Raw genomic sequence first — 21,866 nt, forward strand, 5'->3', positions numbered from 1 at the left:
CTCCAGTGGTGGGAAGCTCACTACCCAACCCCCAAGCCCCCACCCCACTCATTCTATTTCAAAACCCTTCCAGTGCCAGAGACCAATCATGTTGGACAGGTGGGAAAAGCACCCATCAGAGGCAAGAGAGAGGTAGTGACTGGCTCAGGTCCCTCAGCAGGGTGTGTGGGACAGCTGCCAGGGACTCCTGTCACCAACATCACCATTCTACCACGCTGACTGCACTGCTGTCCCTGCCTGCCGGTCCTCCCCCAGACCAGCCGCTTTGCTCCCGTGTCACATCCCAATAGCATCTCACCTCTGACATCAGCCCAGGAGATAGGACAAAGGGCAGAGAATTTGGGTCTGGCCATTCTGGAAATTCCACAGCACATGCAGTGTTTTCTTACCATTCTCTTTCATTGTGGGGGCCACCTCATGAAGCCCCGGGCGGCCTGTCTTGCCCTGGGGGGCAGCCCGCATTGTGGAGTCCAGCGCTGACTCTGGCTCATCACAGAAAGGCAAAGGCTGGTTGCTGCAGAGCCCACGGGGCAGGGTCTGTGTCAGTTTGAGCTTCCGGAACCGATTGGACATTCGGCTCCACCAGGACTGCCAAGGGAATGTCGAGCAGAGGTCACACTCCATGAACACCCAGCCCCCGGATAGTGACTATACTTCACACATGCTTCCCCCTTGCTCTCCTGGGCGCATGACAAGTTTTCCCAGTCAGCCTCCGCACCCTCTCCCACAAAGCCACGGTTCTCTCTAAATCCCTCCTGACTCAGCCCTTAGGGGCCCACGTCCGACAGGGGACCCCATCTGCCACCCCTCAGCTCCCCAATCTCCGCACTGCACAGATGGAGAAATGGAGACCCAGACGGGGTGCCAACTTGCTGAGTCTTACAGTGAGTCAGAGACAGACAGATGGACAAGAGACGACACCAAACACTGTAACACCAGTCACTGGGTAACCTCTTTCCCCCACTCCTGTGAGTGTGAGAGGTGCCGGGTGTCCATAGCAAGGCCCAGGCCATCTGCTCCAGCAGCTGATGCCACCCCACCTAGAAAGAGGACCGGTGCCACCCCCCAGGGTGTCCCATAACCCCGTGACCGCTCGGAGGCTTCGACACAGTGGGAGGGGAGGCTGGGAGGGCCTGGCCCAGGGAGACGGCAGCAAGCACAGGGCTGCAGGGACCTAGGCAAACAACACCGAGAGAGAGGAAGACCCGGGGCTTGCGGGAGCTCGTGTGAGCTACGGACAGGAACAAAGGGCCGAGTGTGCAGATCTGCAGAGGCTCCAGAACCCCAGACAGGATGGAGAAGAGGGAAGTTTGATTTCAGACAAGTAGAGCAGGATGGGGAGCAGAAATTCGAAGAAAAATACTCGGCTTGCAGTTAGAAATGAGCAACTGGAGGTTGTTCTGGTATTTCCAGAAGGCCGTGGATGCAGGCCCGGGGGCTGCGGGGAGACCCGAGAATGGCGCCAGCAGCAGTATCCCACGTGCAGGGGCACAGGCCGCGCACACCCGGCCTGAGAGGAGAGGCATTTGGTCCCCCCGATACCCGCCATGCTTACTGCTCACCCCTGGCTTACTTCCCGCTCCTGCTGGGCAGCCCAAGGTCAGCAGGAAGCGGCAGGCATCCCCCACCCTGTCAGCCTAACCCTCTCAAGCCCTTGAGGACAGGAAAAGGCCAACCTTAAGCCCGCCTTTGTCATCGGGCAGCACTGGGACACTCCAGGGCTGTCGGGCCTTCGAGTGGGGCAGAGGCGGTGGGTGGCTGGGCCGGCCTTTGTCTTTATTCACCTGCATGCAGACAGATGCCAGCAGTCGAACAAGTTCCGTGTCTATGGACACAAAAGGCAGCACTTTACCTGCAGATACGTCTGTTGGGCCATGGGGAGAGGGCTCTAGGAGACCCCGGTCAGCCTCAGAACCCAGCTCTGGGCCTCCAGAGTCTGTTACTCCAGGAGCAAGGCCCCGCCCTCTCCATCTGGTCTCCAGGAGGCGGCAAACAGACCACGGGGCTCCATCCACTTCACCAGAGAGAAAAACCAGGAGCCCTCTCCCCACAGAAAGACAGAGGGGTGGCGTGGCTTAAAAGAACAGACTCAGCATCCGGATGGCAGGGGCTCCAATTCTGCCTCTGCCCCTCCCTGGCTGTGCAAGTGCAGGTAAATGAGGGAACCTCTCAGTGTCTCTGGAAAAGGGGTGACAGCATGCACCACATAAAGGTGTCTGGGGGATTCGAGGGCACGTCTGGCATAAGGTAAGTGCTTAAGAAAGGTTAAGTATTGTTATTATTACCTGGGTTACCAAAAAAAATAAATAAATAAACGAAATTGAGAATACTACAAACTATTAACAGTGTTTTCCTCTGGATGACTGTTTCTTTTTCTCTCTCCAAGTGTTCAGTAATAAGCATGTGTGTCTTCAAAAATTTCAGGCAAAAAGTTCGTTTAAAAACAAACCCACCAGGAAAAAAATCGACTAGGGAGAGACTGGGGGTCTTAATGCACAAGGGAGTGGGGAAGTGGTCAGCAGCAAGGGAGAAGAGACACCGTGAGACACAAGTTTGCTCGAGAAATGCGTGCATGATGCAGGGGGTGGGTTCTAATGACACAAACTCTTCGCATGGAGTGAGCTCACTGGACTTGGGCAAAGGACCCCACCTCGCCAGCTGGGTCAAGTCATTTCCCCTGGCCCTGGTCACCTCCCCTCCACAAGGGGATATGCAGCTCGGCTTCCCCTCACACACCATGCGAGGATGAAGTGGAACCAGGTATGCACCTGAGACACGTGGGGCCCACGGCAGGGGGGCTGGGGTGAGGGTAGCAATGCCGGCGACGAGGCAGGGCACTCTGGCCTGCCACCCCGTAGCCCAGAGAAGCAGCAGGGGTAACTCCACTTGGGACTACGGAGGTAAAGTCCTCTCCCAAGGCCAGCAGGTTGGGATCTGGCTCAGGGCTCAAAGTCTGTGGGTCAGAAGGGCCTCGCAGCCTCTCTCCCTCCCTGGGCTGAAACTCCAAGGCAATAGGAAGCAGGACAGACAGACAGACAGACAGACTCTGACCCCTGAGCTGACTGACTGTATGCCTCAGGTCCCAGAGGAGGGCCTGTCATAGTGGGGGAGGGCCCAAGGGGACCAAGAAAGGTGGGACTAGGGACGGCGACAGCCCCAGAAGGGTGCCCTTGACCCAGCGGCCTCCACCTACGCAATTCAGCAGAGAAGGCCACTGCTCCGTCTCTGACTCTGCTTGTCAAAGGGGACTTTTTGTTTCCCCGAGTCAGGGTTTCTGGCTACAAAGCCCAGTTACCATTCTGGGACTTCTGTGGACTGCTGAGGGAGATGCGTGTCTCGCTGGCCTTCCCTCTTGGGAGACTCCCTGAAGGCTGGAGCTGGAGAAACCCAGGGGATTATCTGGTGCCAGCCCAGCCTTTGCTGAGGAGGGAAGCGACTTGCCTGAGGACACGTGGTGAGCCCTTGGGGCTTGAGAGTGACTTCCCCCATGAGTAAGCAAGGGCTGAAAACAAAGGTGATTCTCTCCATTCCTAGCCAGAGAAAGGCCGTGCAGGTTTACGACCCTTTTCCGGGAACAACCCACCAGGATCACTCAGCAGCATCACTAGGTCAAAGGCCGTGTACCCGTTTTTTGCACGAAGAGTGACATCAGCCCCTTGGTTTAGCAGATATTTGACAATGTCCTTATTCCTGGGGAGGAAAGAAAAAGCCAGAGTTAGACGCACTGAAAGCCAAAGCCTGGCTTTGCTCCTGGGAAGCTGATATTAACTACAGTGCCCCATCTCTGAGCCCGGAAGAAGGGCGTGGAAAGCTGCAAACGGCCTCACACTCCTCCTTCCCCACCCCATGGGCAGGTCAGACCCGAATGTGATAGAAACCAAAGCCTAGGTGTTCCTTCCACAAACAAAAGGAAGACCATGTGGCCACCATGCCACACGCAGGTCCCAACTACTCCTGCCCCAAATCGGGAGCCGCGCACTGTGGAAGCCCCACACAGGCCGAGCTGTCTGACGCGGAAGCCCGAGGCTGACCAAATAGGAAAACAAACTGCTTTGAGATGACACAGTTAAGTGCTGTGATCACTTGAAACAAGGCAAGGAAAGGGCTGGTAATTTGGAATCAGACCACCTGGCCGCTGTAAGACGGTCTGCAGCTCCTGGCCTCTAGGCCAGCCTACCTGGAAGAGGTGGCCTCCAGGAGGACAGGAGGAGAAGGGATTCAGAAGCACCAGCCAATGGTGGCGCCTATGCAGAAGGAGAGGGTGAGGACAAGTCTCACTGCCGGGGGCCGAGAAGCCAATGCTATGAACAGCCGATGTTCATTTCCAACAGGACATGGACATCAGCGTGAACACTCCAAACAAACCAATCACTGTTCCACTGAAATCAACCTAGAGAAGCTTATCTGCCTGCATAAAACGTTCCTGCTGCACGGTTTTTATGGCCACTGGTGAGTTCTGTGATGAGGTCACGGGCATCAGGACACAGAAGAATAGGAACGCAGGGTAGATGAGCCTGCGCTGCTCTGGGTTTTTTGTGTGTGCGCCTCAAGGGCTTCACAGCCCTCGAGTTCATCTGGAGTTTCTCAGGACCAGAAAAGCCCATCAAGACCCCTCTCTCCGCTCAGGGAGTTGTCAGCCTCCCACGGAGGGAGTGGGGCCGGCACTGACCCGTGGTAGGTGGCCTGCATGAGGGCCGTCCAGCCGTGCACGCTGTCCTGCTTGTCGACGTCGGCGTGCCTCTCCAGCAGCAGCTGCACCAGCGGCAGCTGCCCCATGACAGCTGCCAGCATCAGCGGAGTGGCCCCATCCCCGTTGACCAGGTTCACGTAGTTGGGGTCTTCGTCCGCAATCTCTTTGACCAGCTGGAAGTTTCCTGCAAACAGAAGGAGGAGATCTGGTGATCTGGGGGCCCGGCGCAGCCGGATGACTTATCCAGCAGGTTTCGGTAACAAACTGGTGCTCAGCCTGCCTCTGCACTGGGCTGCTGGGCATCAGAGGGGCTACAAAGGTGAAGAAGAGGGAGCCCCCACCCTCAGATCTCTCCATCTGTAAGGGTCGGAGGCAAGCACACAAATGGTTTTTCTAAAAGAGAGAAGTGTTATTGATATCCTAAGAGAACAGATGAAGGAAACATGAAGGGCAATGTACACGCAGAGTGCTCAGATCTCCCTGGGAGGTGAGGATCAGGGAGGGCTTCCTGGAGGTGGGGTCTACATCAGGAGAGATTTTCAGCTTCATCACAAAGAGAGTGGAGCGGGCAGGTAGGCAGTGAGGCATTTCAGAGGTAGGGAAAAGCCAGAACATAGCCACAGGGTTTGGCTGGGGGGGGGTGGGGGGGGCGGGGGCTGGGAGAGCAGTCTGGAACTTGTGTATAAAGCACCATAATAACTACCAGTCTCCAGGGGCTGAACCTCCCTGTGTGAAACCACCGAGTGAGGAAATAACAAAATGCCTGTTTCTTTCTCAAACACCCTGGGTGGCCTTGAAAAGGACTACAAATACTAGGTTGGGAGAATGTGTCCCTATATTCATAAATCTCCAAAAAGATTTTCTAAAGCGCTTACCCATTTTCAATGCATGGAAAATATCAGGCCGCCTTTTCTCCTCATCTAGGTAAACAAAGATTTTAAAAGTTAACCATAAAAGACTTAATAGAACAGAAAAGTCACACACATGTAACAATACAGCCTAGCTTTAAAAGTGATCTACCTTCCAAAAGCAATCTGATCAGAGACCCATGTAACAGACGAACCTGGTAGCCCTTCTGGAAGAGTTATTCTCAGAGTGTCCACAAATGCTCCAGAGATAGATCTTGGTCAGTCATCTGGCCAGCAAAACATGAATAAGCAGAACATTTCCTGATCCCACACCCATAAAGCAATCATTTGGGAGCATTCCAAACTCTGGGATGTCCTCTCTTAGATGTAATGGAAAAGTATAGTCTTGGAAAAATCTGTATTCTTATGAAAAAAAATTTTCTAAAAAGCGATTCTTTTCTACTAAAAACTAAATGCACAACCCTGAGATAATTCCAAAGCAGCGGGCTGCGGAGACACTGAGAAGCTGAGCCCAGGCGGAGGTCATGGACGTGGCCACCAGAAGAGCCAATGTTCATTTTTGTTCTCCTTCTCAAATAAGAAGCAATCTGAACGACTCTGAAAGTCACCCCTGCCCCAGCCTTGCAGACGTGGACCCTGCCGACCACTGCCCACCTGATGTTTTCATGCTGGTCTCTGCAGCGCAGCTGGTACGGGGGCCCACGCCTACCCCCAAACCGGGGCCTGGCTGTACCCACCCCATGCTCGCCCCTCCCTCATCTGCTCATCGGTCACCTGCCTCCAAGCTTGGACTAGCAGGTACCCGCGGTACTGTCAGAAAGCAGACATCCTCAGCACCAGCCCCCTCGCCGGCGGCCGACTGTAAGACTTCTGCAGTTTTCGGCTAACTCCAGACATGGAGTGGCTGTGAGGGAAACCTGTGACTCTGGGCTAAATCTCTGGTCCAGGTCAGCCCCCTCAGGCAGCCGAGAAGAAGCTGCAGCCCAGTGCAGGGATCACCAAGTCTGGAGTGAGCATATCAGAGTTTGAGTGCATGTTTCCGGAATGATCAGTCTCTTCATCAACAACAGGGGGATAACACGCTAATATGGGGACCACATGGTGGTTGCAGAGATCAAGAATACAGATGAGAAATGCTCCAGAAATCCAAACAGCAATTTTTGTTCTCTTGACTAGCGACTGGCACCCACCCCAGAAAGGGTATTCCTTAACTCCAGGGTTCTTATAGAGACGTACAGAGAGGGCCATGGAACCAAGTGTCTAATTCTGCTTGTGCAATACTATTAAGGAAGGATTCTGCAGCTTAGTTGTAAATATGTCACATTCCTGTAAGTGTGTAAGAGTCTAATTTGCTGTGGACGGAGCCTTCCCATGCCAAGACCCTTTGAGGGAAAAGTGTGTCATCTGGCCTGCGTGTTGGTTGCTAAGCAACCATCTGACACAAAAGAATCACTGACCCTCTAGCCTGACCCCAGAAGGCTGGGGCAGCTGTGCCACCAATGCCAAGTGACCCTGGCTGGTCCGTTCCTCCTTCCAGATGCCAGTGTTGGCATCTGCAGCAGAGCAGTTCTGGGGACCCTGCCCAGCCCAAGGAACAACCACGGTGGGGGTGGGGGGGTACCCTGTCCTGTAGCTAATGCGAGGGAGGGAACTGGGGGTCTTCCAGGCGGATTTCTTGGCATCTCACAAAAATAGCTAGGGGCTAATGGTTATTTATTTCATAATCTATCATTAATAACACAGCCTTTGCCCTTGCTGTTGTCCCACCTGGAGGCTCTTCCCTGAGAGCCTGTTTGGAGCACTCCCTCAGCCTCTGCACGTCAGCTGCAGTCTCACCTGCTCCAGGAGGCCACCCACCAGGGACAGCCTGCAGCGCCCCAATCACCACTCCCAAACCTCAACCTTGCCCCCCCCGACCATGGCACTGCCCACCTATCGTACTACGGATTTAATGTTTATTTCCTGTTCCTTGCCTGTCTCCCCTATAGAGGCCAAGGTCTTCACAGGCAGAGGGCACACTGTTCTAGAGCAGGGGTTGGCAAACTGCAGTCCTGGGCCAAATGTGCTCCCCAACCGGTTTTGGTAATTATAGTTTGATTGGAACACCGCCATACCCACTCACTGACATATAACGTATGGCTGCTTTCACTCTAGCGGAATTGAGTGGTTCTGACAGAGGCTGGCCCACGAAGTCTAAAATATTTACTCTCTGGTCCTTTCCATAAAAAGTCTGCTGACTTCTGTTCTAGAAAGATCCCAGAATGTCCTGCACCAGAATCATCCGGTTGGAAAGGAGAGGTCTTGCCATGGGGGTTCCAGGCTCTTCCCACAGATACCAAATCATCCTAGAGGGTGGCCCAGGAACCTGCAAGTAATAGGAACTCCCAACTGATTCCTATGCACAGCACATCTTAAGACCCACTGTTCGGTAGGCCAGACTCTGATTTGTGCATGCCCTCTGGTTGGGCGACCCTCAGCTTCTGTCATTTAAACACAGTTTAGGGTCCTCTGGGAAGTCAGGGCGGGGAAGGGAAGGGTTGGTGGTGGCACGGCCTGACCTGTCTTGGGCCTGACCGTGGTCAGCGGGTCCAGGTAGTCTGCAAGGTCCCTGTGCTTGCGGTCAAGTGCAACCTCGAAGGCGGTCTTCTCCAGCACGCTGAGGTGGTCAGGGTTGGCCCCCTTCTCTACCAGCTGCTGGGCCATGCCAAGCCTCCCGATGAGCGCCGACAGCATCAGTGGGCTCCAGCCCACAGTTCGGGCCACGCGGTTGGGGTCTGCACCCCACTCCATCAGCAGACGCACCACGGCCTCATGCCCGTGCTGGATGGCAGCCATTAGGGCTGTGATGTCCAATAGTTCGTCCCTGCTGTCCCCTGCCCCCGGCTGCTCGCCTGAGGGGTTGTGATGGTCTACAAAGGCACCAGCTTCCAAGAGCAGCTTCAGCACACCCAGGTGGCCACCCCGCGAGGCCACAGTGAGCACACTGGCCCCTAGCCGGTTCTGGGCGTTGACATCAGCCCCATGATCCAAAAGTAGGTGTGCCACGCTCACGTGCCCAAATCTGCCAGGAAGATGGAGAATTAGTGACACTAACATGGAGCACCGACATGAAGACAGCTTATGTAATCCTCATTTGTCATTAATTATTAAAGTCATAATAGCTACTTATAGTAAAAGGTCTTCTTCTGGCGCCAGGCACTGTGCTGGCCCCACATGTCCACCATCACAAAGGTGAACAACCGCTCTGTCTAGGTTCAAATCCAGCTCTGCCAATCACTAGCTGTACGACCTTGAGAAAGAACTTTAGCTTCTTCATGCCTTCATTGCCTCATCTGTAAAACAGGGATGTAATTGTATCTAATTCAAGGGCTGTTGAGGATTAAATGAGTTACTATATATAAATATATAATATATACAGCACTCAGAACAGTGCTTGGCCAGAGGAGCACCACTAAGTGTCAGATGTTATAATAATCATTTGACCTTTTACGTTACACTAAGTACCAAAGTCACCCAGCTGGTAAGAGGTGGTGTCAGGGTCAGAGCCCAGGTCTGTCTGAATCCTGATACCCTCACTCCTTCCCCTATACCATGCTGCTTCCCACATCTCAGAGCTCATTTTATTCAGCTTTGTAGCCTTGTAATCTACTTTTCTGCCTGTGCTGACTCCCATGGGCAGGGCTCGTGTCTGACTCATGTCTACCCATCCCCAAACACACACAGAAGGTCCTTCAAGATGAGCCAGTGCACCCCATGCCAAGAGGTGTAGCCCGGCTGTGGTCAGCCCAGATGGGCTCAGGCACCTCTCACCAGAGGCCTGCTGCCACCTGCTGGCAGGAATGTCCGCTGCCAGGGGCTAGGAAATGGGCCTGGGCGAAGCCCTCCTCCAGGAAGCTTGAGCCCGCCTGAGAGACAGGCGACCACCAACCAACTCTGCTACCAGGAAAACAGATGCCTCTTCCCAGCAAAACCTCTGCCTTCTTTTGCCGTTAGAGGGCAGAAAAGATCTGTTTTGCAGGGTTTTGGTTGGCGCAGGGCTAGGAGCAGCGAAGTGTCAGGGCTGGAAGGAGCCTTGGACTAACCGGGGAAGAATGACCAGAGAGGGACCATAATGCCTGCATAACGTCCGCATCTGCGAGGCAGCGTTCTGACTCTCTTGTTGCATCCCCCCCTTTCCGGAAGTGAGTTTTGTACCTCCTATAAACCTAGGGCCTCCCTTCTCCCTGTGGAGGCAGAGCCAAGGCCAAACTCTGATCTGAACTTACAAATACCTTCAGAGACGTGAACCTTAACGGCACCAGGTCACCTCAGCCTCTGGAGGGAGAGCTTGGCGAACGGGCCCCTCCAGCTGTAGGGGGACCGGGCCTGTCCCTCCTCTTCTCCAAGAGCAGAGAGGGAGCAAATCAAAAGGACAGAAACTCAAATGCAGAAAGCTGCAACCCCAGCCTGTCCCCCTGCCTCCAGTCTTGTTCCTTCCTGCCCATCCTCCATGGTGGGGTTGCCTCAACCTAAAATGACATTCCCCAAACCTGATGGCCACTGCCCAGCTTCCCACTGCCTGAAGAGGCCTGTCCATCCTGGCTGGGCCAACTTCATTTCCGCCCAACCCCCACGTCATCGGCTCCATGCTGGCCTGTGCCCACCAATCCTACTCCTCCCACAACTTTGCCTTTGCCATCCTGCCTCTCCGCCCAGAGTGCCCTCCTGTCCGCCTCTCCTAAGGATACCCTTCATCCTGCTTCAGGATTCAGCTCAGAGCTCACCTCCTCTGAGCAGCTTCCAGAACCGCCCCCCTCATGAGTTCAGGTGCCCTTCATCTGGGCAGGCAATCCCCGGTCCTCGCCTCTAGGATGCGCCTGAGCCTTCCTTCTACCATTATGTCTGCTTGTTAGACTGTGTGCTCTCCGAGGACAGGACTGGTGGCTGACTGAGAGTGGGGCTCAGTGTCAGTCAAATGAATGACTGCCATAACCAAGTAGAGGACGGTCCGGAGACGGGCCACGGAAAGGACTAAAGAACTCATGTATCCTCCATGGAAGCAGAAAAATTTTAAAAACCACACCTATTTAGTTATCAAGCATAAAATAAAACCTAGTATAATTCCTCACAGCAGATTAAAAGGTATTGTCACATTTTTAACTCATTTGATCTTAATAACCCCTGAAATAAACGGATAATGCCCATTTCACAGATGAGGAAACTGAAGATTTTAATGGAAAGCAGAGCCTCTCCTTTTGAAAGTGATAGAGTCAAAACTTGAACCTAGATCCTAAAATCCCAAACCCCAGCTCTTCTGGTATAAAACATTATGAGACAGAAAGAAAAGGAGAGAATCTGAGCAGAAATGCTGACATTTGGAATACTTTCTGAACCCATGGGTAGCCCAAGAGGTCATTCAATTAGGCTGAAAACATAAAAGAATTCAAGGAAGGCTGAGATAATTTTGCGGATGCTAAGTTTCTAATAGGTAATTACTGAGGACAGGGAAGTGTGGGGCTTTCTGAACAGCTGCTGTGATTACCAATTAATTTCGGGAATTAACACCTGTGTTTAAAGACCTGGCACAAACCTACCACCCAAAGCACTGGGCAGAGAGGCCACACTGGCAGGCAAAGAAATGAAGGGCAGGAGAAGAAAAGTAAAGAGGCCAAGGGTGAAGTTAGGGCCAAAGTAAACACCACGCACGCAACCTGTCCCTTTAGCATTTGGCCAGTTTGGCGAAGAGCGTCCCTGTGGCCAACACCAAGAGGAAACAGTCGGTTACGGGATTCGTGGCCGAGAGCAGAGGCTGGGAGCACAGGCTCTGGAGCCACCCGCCTAGGTGTGAATGTGCCACTTACTAGCTGTGTGGCCTTGGGCAAGTTAACTCTCTGAGCCTCAATTCCTCATCTGTAAAATGGGGGTGACAACAGTACCTACACAGCCTAAGGTTTCTGTGGATTGAATGAGTTACTTCACTTAAAGCACTGAATACCGTGCTTGACACAAAAAGTGCTCGAAAAAGCTTATTTTCAGAATCGGATAAAAGATGAGTGTGACCATTTCTGATACTAAAACACCCACCAGAGACCAAACTGAGGGGTGGGTGGGGCCTAAGACGATGGCCAACAGGGGTGAGTGACTTTACTGCATACCAGAGTTCCTTCCCACCAGCGCTTCAAGTCCTGTTCATCCTGCTTCCTGAGTCTATCTCAAACATCTCATTGCTCTCCACTGCTGTCTCTGCTCTGGTCCAGGCTACCATCACCTCTCCCTAGACTGCTGCAATCCCCTGTGAACCAAGCTTTCGGACGCTAGCCCATCCCTCCAATCTGTATTCACACTGCAGGGAAAGTGATGTTTCCAAAACATAAATCTGATTCTGTCACTCACTCTGCCTAGAACCTTCTATTACTCCCCAGTGCCCTTAGGAGAGCTCATCTTCCTCAGCCCTGCCACGCAGCATCTGCCTCCTCTCCAGGGGAGGCTCCTCTCCCACTACTTCCAGCCCTCTCTTAGCACTGACATTTTTCTAGCAGTCCTACCAATGCCTTATGTTCGTTTTTGCTTTCAAACCTTTGCGTGGGCCTCCTATCACCCCGTTCCCACCTCCCACTTCTTCTGTCCCGGTTAATTCTTATGGAGTCTCCACCTGAATACATACATCATTCTTACCAAAAACCTTCCTCCACTTCCCCAAACTGGGTCTGCCATCCCCAGAGCTCCCTACCCTTTCCCCATCAAGCCTGATCTCTTGTCTGGCCTGCCCACTGGCCTGTGAGCTGCGCCTGGTGGGGCTGTGCCTGGCTCCCAGTGTCCCCGTCACCCAGGCTAGGGTGGGTAGGTTCTTAGGAAACTCCTGTTGCAAGAAGGAATGAATGAACACCTCTAAGATGATGTGTCTCTAAGATTCTATTCAACGCGGTCTTCAGATTGTTTCGAAAGGCCCACTGTTTCTAAGATTCTAAAAAAGCGCTCCCACTTCTTGTAGTATCCCAAGCTGCTCAAAGTTTACCATTCAGCTCTCTGGCACGAGTCCTTGACTCTTTACCTCCCGGGCCGTCTGCAGGGGCGCCAGGCTGGGCCGGCCACCTGAGCCCGCCTGGCCCCGGGGACGGCCGGCCGGACACCACCCCTGGGGATCCCGGGCCCCTCACCTGGCTGCCTGCATGAGCGCGCTCCAGCCGTAGTGGTTGCGGCTGTTGACCGAGGCGCCGCGGCGCAGCAAGAAGCGCACCAGCGGCTCGTGGCCGCCGGCCGCGGCGAACTGCAACGCGGTGTTGCCCGCCTCGTCCGAGCAGTCCACGGGCACTGGCGCTCCGGCCGCCGCTGCCGCCGCCCCGGGCCCGGCCGCCTCGGCCCCCGCCGGCTCCGCGCCCGCCTCGGGCTCCGCGCCGCGCTCCGCTGGCTCCGCCGCCCCGGCCTCCAGCAGCCGCCGCGCCGTCTCCGTGTCGCCCTGGTCGCAGGCGCGCAGCAGCAGCTGGAAGGCCGGAGGGAGCCCGCCCTCGCCCATCGCGGCCCGGCGGCCCGCGCCCGTCGGTCTGGCCGGGCCGCGCCGGCTCCGCCCCCGGATGCCGCGCGCCAGCGCCCCCTTCCGCCCGCCGCCCGCGCGCCTACTGTGTGCCGGGCGCGCGCCGGGGGGGCGGGGCCGCGCGCCTACTGTGTGCCGGGCGCGCGCCGGACGCCGGGCCGCGCGTCCTCGCCGCGCCGGGAGGGACTGCGAGTTCCGGGAAGCTCGGAGCGCCGGGGCGAGCGGGCTCGCCTCTGCCCGTGCGGCGGCCGGTGGCGGCCCTCCCCGGAGGCTCCGGGGACTTCCTGCCCCGCGCGGAGGTCGGAACGGCTGCTCCAGCCCACTCACGCTGCGAGCTCGGAACCACCGGGTCTGGGTCCCCCGCCGGTCGGGCCCGGCCTGTGGAGCGCCGCTGTCCCCTACCCCGCCGGCGCCTGGCGCTTAACCGCAGCTTCCCAAATAGTTGTTGGCTCGGATGGGTCCACTCTGTACCCCGCCCCCGGGACGTCCTGCGGAGCCTTCAGAGCCGGTCCTTACCTGGGAATTAAAGCTACAAGCGCCTCTTGTACCTCCTCTCTTTTCATCAGTGATTCTTGAATCGGCACCATTTGGGACAGTGTTACAAATGCAAATTTCCTGACCCCACCCCAGACCTACGGGATCGGAAATTCGGCAGGTGGGGCCCAGCCAGGTGTATTTTAACAAGGCCTCCGGGTGATTCTGGTGCATACTGAAGTTTTAGGCCCGTGTTTGATCCTCGCAGCATCTTGTCAGTCACCAGGGAGGGCTCAGGTGACCACCCCCAGTTTACAGAGGAGACACCTGAAGCCTAAGGGAGATTAAGTCACGCGACTATCCTGCGGGAGCGCTGTGACTGGGACCCCGGTCTCCTGTGCTCTGGTCTCAACAAATATTTATGGAGTGCCAGCTATGCACTGTTCTAGGTGCTGGAGAAGCTGCAGGAACAAGATAAAATCCCTGCCTTCCTGGAGCTAACAGTGGGAAAGGACAAGCTGTAAATACACAAACGAGTAAGTAACTTGTACGTGTCTTAGTGATGAGTGCTATTGAAACAATAACTAGAGCATAACCTGAATCCAAGTAAATAGGATAAAGGATGGGATGTTATTTTATAATAGGATGGGTAGAGAAGGTGTCACTGAGAATGTGATACTCACACAGAGACCTGAAGAAATTGAAATAATGGAACCATGCTGACATTTGGGGAGAGTGCCATCCAGGCAGAGGGGGAAAAAAGCTTCTAACCTGTTGGCAAACTGCTTACAACCGCCTGCTCCTCGTGATAACATTAACATTCTGATATGAGGTAACTGGCTTCCATAGATTCTGCGCTGTGGTCGGAAAACCTAGCAGAAGGCCAGATACAGTAGGTGCTCAGTACATGATGCGTAAATGGCTAAGTCACGTATACATAGAATTATAACACAGATCAGCACTTGATGAGGTCCTGAAGAAGGAATAAGGGTCATGGCATTGGCAGATCAGAGAAGATCGTAATACCCTTAGGATCTGGGCCAGCAGGGCTGGAAGAAAAAGTCTTCTAAGCAAAGTGTAAAGATGAGAAGTCTCGAAAGTACAGAGGGCTCGGATTGCCGAGGGCCAATGAATGCCAGGATGAAGACTGTGGGACTTATTCTGTGAGTAATGGGGAGCCATGGAAAGTGAGCAGGCGAGTTACAGGGCTAGAACTAAACACGTAGGCCCAGTGTCTGAGGTGGTACACTCTCACTCACTTCCAGATTTGGCCTCAATCACAACAGAAGTGAGGACGATTTCCTTTTGAAGGTCTAATGAAGGCATTTGTTTCTGTGAAAATCCTGAATAATTGCATCCTTTTTAAATTCTATTTATTGGCTATCTTTTTACTAACTAGCTGTTTCATTATAAAAGTTATATGTGTGGTAAAAAATAAATTCCAACAGTATAGAAGGACATAAGGCAAAAGTAAAAGCCCCTTTCCCTCTTCTCCCACTTTCCTGGTCCTACTCCCCATAGGTAACCAATATTCACATTTGTTTCATCTTTCCAAGGATGTTTCACACGTATACAAACATGCATACGTACATATAGGCATTGATCAACTTTCTTGATTGCAAGCTATAGAAATAAACCCTCTGGATAATTTCGGTAGAAAGGGGATTTAATACAAGGTTCTTTTTGTAGTTCACAGATCCCATGAGGGCCAGAGAACCAATCTCGGAAGGCCCACAACCAAGAACGATGCACCACATCACGCCATGGCTGCACCCTATACTCAGATGGAGTCTGCACAGGCCCTTTTTGGAATTACCAGCTCCAGAGTGAGAGCCTGAGATGAGCGCATGTAAATGGCTCAGCCTGGGTCACGTGTTCTGCCTGGCAAAAAAGGGAGAAAGTGCATTTCTGGCCTTCTCAGCATATATAGCAGAAGGCAGGCTCCAGGATAGGTGCCCTAGAAGGTAAGAGACTCTCCAGAATAGGGAGGGGGTTCAGATACCGGGCAGCCAAAAAGGGTAACAAACGTCTACTACAAATATTCCCTCGAGAGTGAATATCTGTTGCTTATACCTGCCCTGCTTCTCCGACTCTGGGAAGAAAAGCCTCCTTTCTTTTAGGGAGCCTCCCTCCCCAGTCTCAGTCTGTATGGCTCAGTGGTTAGCATATGTCCAAGCCCATCCTGATTGCTTCAGCCCAGGAGTTTTTGCTAAAGCAATTGGGAACAAGGGCCTCTGTGCTCAGGTTGTCAGCTGTCAGGATGTCCGGATGTTGTAAGCCACACTGTGCTTGCCCTGCCACCACTTGAAGACAGTCTACCTGGGAGTGAAGCAGAGACAAGTGATGGAAAGAGATGGAGTCGGAAAATCCTCGCAGCGCCCCCCTCCTCCCCCATTCTTTTTGGTAGGTTTGTTTTGAGCAGGGTTGTCATCCCCTGCAATCCCAGCCTTCACAAATGCATATTTTACTTTTTGAATGAATGAAGTCATACTATGCAGGCTATTCGGAATCTTACTTTTTAAAAAATTTAACAAATGGCTTGGGCGTCTTTCCATGTAGGTGAATATAGATCTACTGTATCCTTTTTAGTGCATGTAACACCATTAAGCAGACGTACCCTAATTTATTTAATCATTTTTTAATGATGCACAATTAGCTTGTTTCCAATGTTCTATTATAAAAAAAAAATCTTGCGCTGACAGTGCTTACAGCAGTCAGGGTCCCAGCAGGAGACGATGGTACACTTGGCTGAAGAAATGAGGAACATTTACTAAAGGACTAATTACAGAACTGTGGGCAGAGTTTACTAAGAGCCACCAGAGCTGGTGCAGTACTCCAAAGCTGCTAACAGTGGGGAGCCATTGCCACCCCAGGCCTGAAGGGGGAAGGGAGAGGAGCAGTTACTGGAATTCTGCAAGAGAGAAAATGGAGACTTCTGGCTGATAGGAGTTAGGACCTTTGGTAGAGGGACACAGCCAACCTACCGTAACCTAGTAGGGAACAATCCGCAGAGGAATAAAATCCTCTGACCTCCCCCTCCTCCTGCCCTCTAGTGCTCCTCCTTGGCCAAACCCAACCGTTAGCCGAGGTTTGAGCCTGCTGCTGTGGTTCCCCACCCCCCACCCCCCAGTCATCCTCCCAGGGTTCAGAGCAGGGAGGAGACTCAGTGGTGCATATAAACATTCCAGCACCCTGCTGCTCAAAATGGGGTTCTTGGACCAGCAGCCTTGGTACCACCTGAGAGCTTCTTAGAAATATAGCATCTTGCATCCACCCCAGACCTACTGAACCAGAATCAGCATTTCAACATGACTCCCAGGTGATTCACATGCACATAGTTTCCGAAGCATGAATCCAGCACATCTTTGTACACAAACCTCTTACGCAAGTGTATCTGTAGTCTTATTATGTGTGAACTCTCTTCCAATATTTTTTCATTGACCCCTCTGTTGTTTTGGGTCCTCTGAGAACCAGATGCCAAGGTGTTCCCCCCCCCCCCCGCCCCCCGCCCCCAGGAGAAATGCTTGGATAAAGGAGGAAGGAGGAGGAAAAGGGAAGGAAGGCCTTCAGACCCTAATGCAAATGCTACAGCTGGGAGATGGGAGTGGGAAGGAGGAGGCTGGGGTAGGAAGGCTCCAGAGTGCTGTTCGGTTCCAGAAATGTCTCAGCCAAGCACTGGGGAGTCCCCAGGCAAAGGTGGCCTGCTAGGGTGTCCTGCAACAGACACAAGTAGCTGGGTTCTTGTACCCCCCTGCTTAGTCACTGACTGGGAGAAACCAGGGGAAACAGCCTCAGCAAGAACTTCACAGAGGATTAGAAGGCACAGCAGCTGGAGGCTGTCGGTCAGCTGTGCTCCGCCCAGTGGGTTCTCTTGAAGGGTGATCTGAGCAGTGTACCTCCATCACCAACACAGTCCTCATCCGACCAACATTGATTGAGCGCCTTCTGTGTGCCAGGCATTGTGTCTGTGATGGCGTACTGTGGATGATAGGGATGGCCCCTGGCTCCCAGGGAATTCCACATGATTGCAGAGAGCGTGGTTTATGAGCTTTCACTGTCAATTCAGAGGAAGGTGTCACAGTTCGGGGTATCACTGACAGCTTCATGGGAGAGCTTGGCCACAGGTTAGGCAGAAAGACTGGGAGAGATCTGAGTTATGGTAGGAAAAGCGAGGAAACACGTTGGAAAGAGGGAACGGGGGACTGGATTCCAGAGACCCATGCAGTGGCTTAGGGAGGAGGTACAGAGGGCCTGGAAGTAAAATCATCTCCAAAGAGTATTTTATTACTTTTGTTTTAAGCTCATCTCTTGAGCACTTGTGAATCTATTTGTGTGGATATGACATTGCAGACTCAAAAGGATATGGACATTAACATTTCTAATAAATGTTGCCTAATTGCTTTCCAAAAGGTTATACCAGTTTGCCTTCCTACCAGCAGTGGTAGGAATAAACAGCCTGTTTATTCACATCCTTGCCAACACTGGAATGAATAACCTTTTAAATCTTTGCCAATCTGATAGATGAAAAAATATTTCAGAGTAAGTTTAATTTGCATGCATTTTAAATAGAGAAATTGAACATATCTTGATACGTTTCTAGACCATTTGTATTTCTTTATTGGGGGAACTGTCTATTCAGATCTTTCAGCCATCTTTATTTCTGTTCTTTTTATTTCCTTGTTGATTTACATACTGGGTAAATGTCATCTGCAGATGTCTCTTTCTGATTTGTCTTTGTCTTTATATTATTTTGGGCCTTATAGAATACAAAAATTTTTATGTAGTCAACTTTATAAATCTTTTCTATAATGGTCTCTGGGTTTTTTCCATCCAATACTTTTATTGTTGGATTTTTTTTTTTATTATTTTACCTTTACATCTTTAGATCATTTGGATCTAAATGGTGTAAGGTGTGAGGATAGCCAAATGGCTATCAAGTTGCTCCAATCATTGATTAAATCAGCCATCTTTTCCCCACTAATGTTTGAAATACCACATCTACCATATATCACATTAAACTCCCAAAGGGATGAAATGATCCCTATGAAGGGAGCTAATACGACAAATCAAAAGTGCCTTCTACAGAAATCCGTTTGTTGGTTGAACAGCTGATGAAATGAGATGGTGTGGTCAAAGAACAAATAAGCTCCCCAAACGAACAACAAACCCAAGGAAAGGACAAGGTACTCAATTTGGGAAGTGGTACAAAAAGAATTAAGGTCCCAGGTGAATTTGCCCTCTGTGGGTGCCAGCTTGTCATTGTTAATAACCATTCCTTGTGCTTTTCCTCTGCTAATGAGCTGTTGTATTTCCAGTAGCTCCCAAGTGGTCCCAATGCTGCTGGTCTAAGGACCACGCTGAGTAGCAAGGGGCCAGACACCTTCCGTTTGCCCTTGTAGAAACTCTTCCCCCCCCTGCTTTGAGCCCGGGGAGGCTGGCTGGGTGGACTACATCACTCAGTCCTCCCAAAAACCCTACTTGGGAGATACCATTATTATTACCACCATTTTACAGATGAGCAAATTGCCTAAGGCCACAGAGCAGTCTGTGATGGGGCTGAGGTGTGACATCACGCAAGTGGGCTCCGAGGTTGTGCTCCGACGCATGAAGCTAAGTTGCCTTTTGGCCTGACAGCAGTCTGCCAGTGAATTGTGGGGTGGGAAATCCTGAATTCAGAGTCAAGAGCCCTGGACGCAGACCACTGCTCTGTCACAGCCATGTTCTTCAACACTGGCTAAATCACCTCCCTTCTCTGAGCCAAAATTTCCTCCTCTGTCTGCCTTGCAATGCTGTCGGGAGAGTGAAATGAGATGGGACATGAAGAATAAAGTCTGGCGGTTTACGGCACACACAGATGCTCGCTAAATGACAGCTCTTACCATTAGCTGGGACTTGAACCCAGGTTGTGTCAGATCAACCCTCGCTTCTCTATAGCTGAGCCTGCATCCGGAAGCATTCCAATGTGGTAAGCTGATCCGAGACATCATGAGTTGTAATCCTTGTCTGTTTTCTAATCTGACCGCAGATCTTAATTGTGTTGAGCGTCTGGACGGAGGCCAGAAGGCACAGCTCCAGGACTTTCCTCTCACACCTGCCTTCTAGTACCATCCGGCAGACTCTGTTCCATGGGTGGAGTCACTTCCCGCTAGTCGAGTCTCCGCAGCAGGTCGTCCTGTGTAGGAGCCGCTTTGCAAGTTCACCGCAGGTCCATCCCCCTCCTGGAGCCCGTGGGGAGGTGCTCAGGGCAGGACACTTTCCTCCAAGGCGGCTGTGAGTCTACGAGGGCAGCAGGTGAGATCCTCCCTGTACCTGAGACACCAGCTTGTTCGAGGGCCCTTCCCCTACTCTGTGTCTCAGGCTCCCCATCCATAAAATGAGAGAATCAGACCAGATTTATGTCTCTTAACTTTTTTGGCTGTGGTCCCCTTGAGAATAGAGAATATTCGATAAAAAGCTTTGGAGTAGCTTTCCAGGATGTAAAAAATTAAAAAAAAAAAAAAAAAGTACAGCTTACTTACTCTATCCTTCTATGGGAGATACAAAACTATTCATTGCCCTGAGCTGGGATCCAGCAGAGGGAGTTCCACATTAACCTAAAATGTGATTTCAAATCTCTGATATTACTTTAACATTCAGGTATCCATATAAACATTACTTCCTCAGAGAAGCCTTCCTAAACCCCTCAACTATTCTGTTATAAGCCCTTTTAGCACCCTGTAACTCTTCTTCAACACACTAACCACAACTCTAGTAAGTTACCTTTTTTTTTTTTTTAAGATTTTATTTATTTATTTGACAGAGAGAGACAGTGAGAGAGGGAACACAAGCAGGGGGAGTGGGAGAGGAAGAAGCAGGCTTCCCGCTGAGCAGGGAGCCTGATGCGGGGCTCGATCCCAGGAACCTGAGACCGTGACCTGAGCCGAAGGCAGACGCTCAACGACTGAGCCACCCAGGCGCCCCATAAGTTACCTTTTTAATATCTGTCTATTCCATTGCGCTATAAGCACCATGATGTCAAAAATACCTCTCGTGACAAAGACTCTCTCCTTGCTCAAACCCTAGCCAAGCTCCTCTGAGCCTCCTTCTCAACTAGACCTCAACCTTGGCCTATAACTAGGACAGAGTCTGAACACAGATGATTTTATACATCTACCTCCCATTACATTGAAGACTTAAACGCTGACAGTTTTTAACAGCTCAAGGCTGCCCTGGTAGGATCACCCCAGCCCCCCTTAAATATCTGCTGGAGGAAGCTCACGGCTATCCAAAGAATTTACCGTTTATTGTAGTTAACACCTAACCGTCCGCCCCTAACCACCCTCTCTTAGAGAGTTTACTAAGAAGGGCTTACAATTATAAATCCTTTCTCTGTCCCTTTGAGATGTATGTGTATCTCCTACAAATCAAGAGTGTCTTTCCCAAGGACGGAAAGCCCTTCCTTTACAAAGTAATCATCAGGAAGGACAGGGCCTCTGCCTCCCAAGCCTCTGTGAGGATAGAATCCTCACTCTGATACTTGCCAGCCGCAGACACAGCTAGCATTTTCAGCATTTACGCTGATCACTCCTTTGTAATTTTGCACTTCCCTGACTCTATTTAAAATGCCCAGTCATTCTGTGCAAATCAAAGTTGAATCCATTCATGCTGGACCCTCTTCCCTATTGCAACAGTACGTTACTGATTAAGATCTGTCCTTACCACTTTAACTGGTGTCTGGTTTTGTTTCTCTTTGACACTTGCTCATTATAGCATGCCTAGACCCTAGCATGGTGCCTGGCACATAGTAGATGCTCAATACATACTTCCTGAATTAAAAGACTGTCGACTAAAATCATCCATTTGTTCTAGTTATTTATTGCTGAGTAACGGACCATCCCAAAACTTCATGGTATGAAATGCCAACTACCTTATCATACTCATGGATTCTGTGGGTCAAGAATTTGAAAAGGGCATCTCTTTTCTCCACTCCATGACATCTGGGGCCACAGATGAGGTGACCTGGATGGCTGGGGTGACTTGAATGGCTAGGGTGGAGCTACTTCCAAGATGGCTTCTTCACTTACCTGTCTGATGCCTGGGCTGGCTGGGCCGGCAGAGGTTTGGGCGCAGCTTGCACTGTGGACAAGATATCCTACCTGGGACTTCGCCAGCATGACGATACCAAGATAGTCGGATTTCTTCCCTGGCAGCTCAAGGCTCCAAGAACAGGGATCCTGTAAACAAGATGGAAGCTTCGTGGCTTCTTATTCCTAGCCAGTGAAGTCACAGAGCTTCCCTTCTACCATCGTCTAATGGTTGAAGCAGTTACAGGTCTGCCCCTATT

General features: G+C 51.8%; 1 protein-coding gene and 1 long non-coding RNA gene across 8 annotated transcripts in view; one reads left to right on the forward strand and one right to left on the reverse strand.

Moving 5' to 3' along the window:
- The window catches only part of ANKS6 (ankyrin repeat and sterile alpha motif domain containing 6), a 48,637-nt gene extending 35,554 nt beyond the window's left edge, over positions 1–13,083 (reverse strand). For all 6 annotated transcript variants that reach the window (XR_013443771.1, XM_036074090.2, XM_078061507.1 and 3 more), the window contains exons 1-7: positions 12,696–13,083; positions 8,118–8,620; positions 5,566–5,610; positions 4,670–4,874; positions 3,584–3,690; positions 1,677–1,825; positions 390–588 (exon numbers count right to left, since the gene is read on the reverse strand). Coding sequence is in view for 5 of the 6 variants with exons in the window: in XM_036074090.2 (XP_035929983.2) it covers positions 390–588; positions 1,677–1,825; positions 3,584–3,690; positions 4,670–4,874; positions 5,566–5,610; positions 8,118–8,620; positions 12,696–13,051 (1,564 nt within the window). In the remaining variant the exon portion in view is untranslated. The remainder of the gene's footprint in view (positions 1–389; positions 589–1,676; positions 1,826–3,583; positions 3,691–4,669; positions 4,875–5,565; positions 5,611–8,117; positions 8,621–12,695) is intronic.
- A 153-nt stretch (positions 13,084–13,236) lies between these two features.
- On the forward strand, positions 13,237–21,377 carry LOC118524140 (uncharacterized). 2 transcript variants are annotated; one of them, XR_013443772.1, is made up of 3 exons: positions 13,237–14,079; positions 15,233–15,946; positions 19,569–21,377. It is a non-coding gene; the product is annotated as an uncharacterized LOC118524140 (long non-coding RNA). The 2 variants fall into 2 exon arrangements; XR_004911453.2 differs by having other exon boundaries at positions 15,233–15,507.
- Positions 21,378–21,866: the final 489 nt, after the last annotated feature.

This window comes from Halichoerus grypus, chromosome 14 (assembly GCF_964656455.1).
Source record: "Halichoerus grypus chromosome 14, mHalGry1.hap1.1, whole genome shotgun sequence".
NCBI lineage: Eukaryota > Metazoa > Chordata > Mammalia > Carnivora > Phocidae > Halichoerus > Halichoerus grypus.